The following is a 7,333-nucleotide window of genomic DNA, read 5'->3' as shown; positions in this document are numbered from 1 at the left end:
GTTTTTTTATTAGTTTTTAGTTTTTTTTTTGTAGTTTTTGCCTTTTTTTAGTTTTTAATTTTTTTTTAGTTTTTAGTTTTTTTATCTTTTTTAGTTTTTTTTAGTTTTTTAGCTTTTTTAGTTTTTTTTTCTTTTTAGTCTTTTTTGTGGTTTTTACCTTTTTTAGTTTTTTTTTCTTCTTTTGTATTAGTGTGAAATAATTCAGACGTCATATGTTCTTTTTCTCCTTTATTTTTCAGTTTTTTTCCTTTTTTTAGTTTTTTTTCTTTTTTATTTCTTTTAGTTTTTGCTTTTTTTAGTTTTTTTGTTTTTTTTATTTTTTAGCTTTTTTAGTTTTTTTTATTAGTTTTTAATTTATTTTATGGTTTTTTCCTTTTTTTAGTTTTTCTTTTTAGTTTTTTTATTGGTTTTTACCTTTTTTTAGCCTTTTTAGTTTTTTTCATTTTTTCTTTTTAGTTTTTTTTGTAGTTTTTATCTTTTTTATTTTTTTTTATTCATATTTTTTTTAGTTTTCTTTTTCTCTTTTATTTTTCAGTTTTTTCGTTTTTTTTAGTTTTTTTCTTTTTAGTTTTTTGTTTTTTTTTAGTTTTTTACCTTTTTTAAGTTTTTTTAGTTTTTTAGCTTTTTAAGTTTTTTTATTAGTTTTTAGTTTTTTTTTGTAGTTTTTGCCTTTTTTTAGTTTTTCGTTTTTTTTTAGATTTTAGTTTTTTACCTTTTTTAGTTTTTTTTAGTTTTTTAGCTTTTTTAGTTTTTTTTTCTTTTTAGTCTTTTTTGTGGTTTTTACCTTTTTTAGTTTTTTTTCTTCTTTTGTATTAGTGTGAAATAATTCAGACGTCATATACGGACAAACACGACGCTGATCCACAGATCCACAGATCCACAGACAACTTATTTTTATATATATAGAAGATATATATATATATCTTTCTATATTCACGGGTGGGACACAGGGACACAACTACAATGGCGCGTAACGACTTACGCGCGCAGGGGGGGGGGGGGGGGGCTTGTACATATATACGCATATATATTGCCAAATAATTTATTGAGTTTAAAAAGTTCAGTTTTTACCCAGAAACAAGGTAACTAGTTGCCTAGGAAGTTCAAGGCTATATATTTGTACATTAGGGGGGGGGGGGGTAAATTATAAAGAGTCTGCATGCAAATGTGTTAGGTACATCTATTCGGCATATTATGAAGTAAGAATTGTTTTCTGATTTCAAATATTCTTGTTTGAATAATCCTGATAAGACATTACTAAAATACAGTTTTTTTCCAGTTTATTTTTTAAACTCATACATTTTCAGAGAAATAAGTAAATAAAAATAACTGTGATGCTGAAGAATTTCGTTCTCAGACAACATTTGAAATTGAAAAATGGAAACTATGTCAAAACCGTATCTTGCAATTGGATATTACAATTGGTATCAAATCTCCGAATATACGCTCCGAATATAGAAAATATAATTTTCTAAAGTATTTTCAAGTTATTTTACTGGAAAATAACTTTAATTAATATAATACCCGGGGTATTCGGGGTAGCAATTTCTGTTACTGATGTTGTTGTAGCTATCAGTTTTATTGATACTACTGTGGCTACTCCAGCTAATCGAAGTAGGGGCTAATCCAGCTTCATGGGTAATCGAAGTAGAATTGTCAGCAATAATATCCTGCTACCTTTCGAGACTATGTTTGAGATGTTCTGACGATGTTGCACTAGAATTGTTGGTAACACCGAAGCTATTGTTGAAGTTAGAAATGATACAACTAGAGTCGTCACTACTTTTACTGCTGTTGCTGTTACTGCTGCTTGTTCCATTGTAAAAATATCCATGCTTAACATATTTTCTGGGAGATGTTGAACTTTCAGATATCTTGCTACATTTATTAAAATCACGGTTTTTTTCAATGGAAGGAACATTGTCAGGGATAAAATCTTGCTCCCTTCCGATACCCTGCTCAAGTTCTGAACCACTGTTATTATCTTTATCATATATGACCTTGCCTAAAGGAAGCTCCTCAAAGTATTTAACAGCTTTATCCCCACTAATATGATCAGGTGCACCATATGAAAGGAGTAATTTAACAAATTCTACTTCATTTCCTTTGACAGGAAAATCTAAAGCTGCGCGCTGGTCCTTATCTAATACACAAGCTCTTATTTTTTTTGAAAGGAGTAACCTGACAATTTCTAAATTATTCCCTTTGGCAGCAAAATGTAAAGGTGTTCTCCCGTTCTTATCTACGGCATCTAAAAAGGCACCACTCAAAAGTAGTAACTTAACAATTTTTACATGTTGTCTTCTTTTACATGATGTCGCAAATTGACTGGAGGGTATGTACCCCCTGAAATATTTTACTTTTGTAGCATAATGTAAAGGTGTGCGCCGGTTCTTATCTGAGGTATTTACAGCTGCACCACATGACAGTAGTAACTTAACACAGTCTAGATTATGTCCTTTGGCAGCAAAATGTAAAGCTGTGCGCCCGTACCTATCTAATACATCAGTCCGTGCTTTTCTTGTAAGTAGTAACTTAGCAATTTCTAAGTCGTTATTTTTGACAGCATAATGTAAAGGTGTGCGCCTGTTCTTATCTGAAGTATTTACAGCTGCACCACACGACAGTAGTAACTTAACACAGTCTGGATTATGTCCTTTGGCAGCAAAATGTAAAGCCGTGCGCCCGTACCTATCTAATACATCAGTCCGTGCTTTTCTTGTAAGAAGTAACTTAGCAATTTCTAAGTCGTTATTTTTGACAGCATAATGTAAAGGTGTGCGCCTGTTCTTATCTGAGGTATTTACAGCTGCACCACATGACAGTAGTAACTTAACACAGTCTGGATTATGTCCTTTGGCAGCAAAATGTAAAGCTGTGCGCCCGTACCTATCTAATATATCAGTCCTTGCTTTTCTTGAAAGAAGTAACTTAGCAATTTCTAAGTCGTTATTTTTGACAGCAAAATGTAAAGGTGTGCGCCCGTTCTTGTCTAAAACATCTGTAGGGGCACCTCTTGAAAGTAGTAACCTGACAATTTTTAGATGTTTACCCATGGTAGCATAATGTAAAGGTGTTTTCTTCCAAGAGCCAGTCCAGCCAGAGCCAAGAGCCAGCCAGAAGTTTGCTCCCTCTTGTAAAAGATAATTAACCACATGTATTTTCCCTTTTATTATGGCCCAGTGTAATGGCGTTCGCTCCCTAGCATCGAACACATCTATAGGTGCACGAAATGAAACAAGTAACTGACATATGTCTAGTTTACCTCTTGCTGCAGCATAGTGTAAAAGTGTTAGCCCACAACAATATTTTATTCTTGGGTCTACGCCCTTTTTCAAGTAATATTTTACTATGTCTCTATGATTCTCGAAAATTGCCAGTAATAAAGGGGCAGTATATTCTCCAAAATGTTCGTAATAATAATTTTTACACTTTTCTCGCATGCATATAACTTGTTTACGAATTTTTTCTTCTTTATATGCGAGTCGTTTATTCATTTTTCTGTATAGTAACAAATTTATTGGTTTGCAGTAACAGTTATTGGTTCGTGTCAAGTAGTTATAACCAAAGAAAAAAAAACTAATTTTGAAATTTTCAGGTATTTTCTAGTTTGAATTAAAAGATTAGAATTATTGCTCATATATCACAAATATTTTTGCAGTTTACATAATAATTCAAGCGATTTTGAACAGAAAAATAAAATAAAGAAAATTGGTATTTTTACATTGACAAATTGAAAAACATTGAAAAAGATAGAATGTTACCAAAAAGCAAACCCAGGCTTGCGATTCAAAGAGAAAGGGCCAGATTAGGAATGTGCAATTTACGTCAACGAAGGCGTGTCGAGGAACTACCAGAGCAACGCGAAACCAGACTTGTTGCTGAAAGAGAAAGTAAGAAAAGAAGATGTGTTGAGGAATCACAAGAGCAACGTGAAAACAGGCTTGCGGCTTCAAGAGATAAGGCCAAAAGAAAGCGTGCCGAGGAATCACAAGAGCAACGTGAAAATTATTCCCTGGCATACAGGTACAGCCCAGTCGATGATTATGGCTTGAGTAGATGTGTTCAAATCGGGACTATGTCTAAAATTTGTCCCTACTGCAAGGCCTCGAAATTAAATGGTGAAACAATGGGAATGTGTTGCGCCTCAGGAAAAGTTAAACTTCCCCAACTGGCCGTACCCCCAGAGACATTGAAGACTTTGCTTACTCGAACTACGTCAGAATCTAAGTGTTTTTTTATCAAACATCAGAAAATATAACTCATGTTTCCAAATGACGTCGTTTGGTGCCCAAATCAAAAATCAAGATCAATTTATGCTTACTTTCAAAGTAAAAGGGCAAATTTATCATACAGCAGGGTCCTTTCTACCATTCTCAGGTGAGAATCATAAATTTTTACAACTGTACTTCATTAATGATAGCAATTCTGAATTGAATGCACGTTGCGAAATGTCTCCCGATGTTGAAAGGACTATCGTTTCCGAATTGCAACATCTTTTCCACGAAAATAATGATCTAGTGCATCTGTTCAAAACAGCTATCGATTTGATGCCTACTGATACGCATAAAATTGTTATTTCCGCTGACAAACGCCTACTGGCGAACATGTTTGTAGATACAATGCTCCAACTATCAACGAAGTGGCAATCGTTATGGTGGGTGATCAGTTTATACCTCGAGATATTATTCTTCATAAGCAAAACGCTCAGTTGGTAAGAATTGCTGAAACTCATCGACGCTACGATACCCTACAGTATCCTATCATTTTTTGGGATGGAGCCGACGGCTATCACTTTAATAATAGATTGATAGATCCATCCACTAATAAACAAGCGGAAAACTCTAACAAAATTATATTTTTTTTGTCTTGGCATGGACTAGCCAACAACGAGTTCAAAGATTTCATAAGTCAAATAAATTAACCATTCACCGCCGTTCCATGAGAGAGAGGGAGAGGGAGAGAGGGAGAGAGAGGGGGGGAGAGAGAGAGAGAGAGAGAGAGAGAGAGAGAGAGAGAGAGAGAGAGAGAGAGAGATAGAGAGAGAGAGAGAGAGAGAGAGAGAGAGAGAGAGAGAGAGAGAGAGAGAGAGAGAGCTACGCACCACCCCAACACCTAGTTGGTGGGGGCGCCTCGCGTCCCCCCAAAGCCCCCCCCCCCCCTCGAGCGTAAGTCCTTACGCGTCATATTATTTACGCGCCATTGTAGTTGTGTCCCTGTGTCCCATCTGTGAATATAGAAAGATATATATATAGATATGTTTTTAACTACGTAAAACTTACGAATATACAACATTCTTCGCTGTCCCATTGTCTGTGCATATAAATAGATTGTCAGGTTTACCGACTCTTGAACTTGCAACATATAATTGTCCATGGGAAAAACAATCTGTATTCAGATCTATAACTCATTATTCTAATGATTGCCCTTGAGCTTTGTTGATGGTGATTGCTAATCGAAAATTCCCTGTGTCCCCGTCGTCATTTATATATCTCCCCTGTGCCCCCGGCGTCCCCGTTGTAGTTGTGTCCCTGTGTCCCGGTCGTCATTTATATTCCCTGTGTCCAGGTCGTCATTTATATTCCCTGTGTCCCGGTCGTCATTTGTGTTCCGGTGTCCTAGTCTGTAATTTACCTTTGAGTGTCCCGGTCGTCATTTATATTCCCTGTGTCCCGGTGTCTGTAATATATATCCCCGGTGTCATTTATATATCCCCCCCTATGCCCCCGGCGTCCTCGTTGTAGTTGTGTCCCTGTGTCCCGGTCGTCATTTATATTACCTGTGTCCCGGTCGTCATTTGTGTCCCATTGTCCTAGTCTGTAGTTTCTCTTTGAGTGTCCCTGTCGTCATTTATATTCCCTGTGTCCTGGTCGTCATTTGTGTCCCGGTCTGTAGTTTCTCTTGGAGTGTCCCGGTCTTCATTTATATTCCCTGTGTCCCGGTCGTCATTTGTGTCCTGGTGTCCCGGTCTGTAGTGTCATCTTATAATGACGTCATATACAAAGCCTCATATACTTATAATGACGTCATATGCAAACCCAAAAACAAACAAACATGCGTACACACAACTTATTTTTATATATATGGACTAGCTGTTGGGGTGGGCGCTTCGCGCCACCCCAACACCTAGTTGGTGGGGGCGGTTCGCGCGCCCCCCCCAAGCACCCCCGCGCGCGTAAGTCGTTACACGCCATAGTAGTTACGCGCCATTGTAGTTGTGTCCCTGTGTCCCACCAGTGAAAATAGATAGATATATATGTTTTTAACTACGTTTTACTCTTCAGCTATACAATTGCATTCGAGCTATACTCTCAGCCTTGAGTTACCTAATATTTTGTATATGTTAGTTATATTAAAAAAACTTGAACCTTTAACCTTGTATGTAAAACTTGCGAATATACAACATTCTTCGCTGTCCCATTGTATGTGCATATAAATAGATTAACAGGTTTATCGACTCTTGAACACACAACATATAATTGTCAATGGGAAAAACAATCCATATTCAGATCTATACGTCATTATTCTAATGATTGCCCTTGGGCTATGTTGATGGTGATTGCTAATCGAACATTCCCTGTGTCCCCGTCGTCATTTATATATCTCCTCTGTGCCCCCGGCGTCACCGTTGTAGTTGTGTCCCTGTGTCCTGGTCGTCATTTATATTCCCTGTGTCCCGGTCGTCATTTGTGTCCCAGTGTCCCAGTCTGTAATTTCTCTTTGAGTGTCCCGGTCGTCTTTTATATTCCCTGTGTCCCGGTCTGTAATTTCTCTTTGAGGGTCCCGGTCGTCATTTATATTCCCTGTTTCCCGGTCGTCATTTGTGTCCCAGTGTCCCAGCCTGAAGTGTCATCTTATAAAGACGTCATATACAAAGCCTTATATACTTATAATGACGTCATATGAAAACCCACAAACAAACAAACATGCATACATAAAACTTATTTTTATATATCTTCTATCTATATACACAAAAATAAGTTGTCTGTGGGTCTGTCGAGTGACGTCATGTCATCATGTCGTCATGAAGTTAGTTGTCGTCATGTTTGTTATGACGATGACGTCATTAAAGGTATTTAAGAAAATCGTTAAAGACAAATTTTTAATTGTAAGAAGATCGTGGACGGAAAAATGTTTAATTGTAAAATAACTGAAGAACCTACAATGACAACAGCCGAGGAAGCTGCTCAAAGAGTCTATGCCAAAAAACTTGCGGCTGATAGAGAAAGTAAGAAAAGAAAGCGTCCCGAGGAATCACAGGAACAGCAAGAAAACAGGCTTGCGGCTGACAGAGAAAGTAAGAACAGAAAGCGTGCCGAGGAATCACAATATA

General features: G+C 36.7%; 1 protein-coding gene across 1 annotated transcript; it reads right to left on the bottom strand.

Annotated features, from left to right (window-relative positions):
* Positions 1-1,014: 1,014 nt before the first annotated feature.
* Positions 1,015-4,933, bottom strand: LOC136031996 (serine/threonine-protein phosphatase 6 regulatory ankyrin repeat subunit B-like). The gene has a single exon (XM_065712062.1). It carries the CDS (start codon positions 3,495-3,497, stop codon positions 1,674-1,676), a length of 1,824 nt encoding a protein of 607 aa, XP_065568134.1. The 5' UTR covers positions 3,498-4,933; the 3' UTR covers positions 1,015-1,673.
* Positions 4,934-7,333: the final 2,400 nt, after the last annotated feature.

Source organism: Artemia franciscana, chromosome 1 (genome assembly GCF_032884065.1).
Source record: "Artemia franciscana chromosome 1, ASM3288406v1, whole genome shotgun sequence".
Classification (NCBI taxonomy): domain Eukaryota; kingdom Metazoa; phylum Arthropoda; class Branchiopoda; order Anostraca; family Artemiidae; genus Artemia; species Artemia franciscana.
The sequence above is the reverse complement of the archived record's forward strand: the minus strand, read 5'-3'. Positions and strand labels throughout refer to the sequence as shown.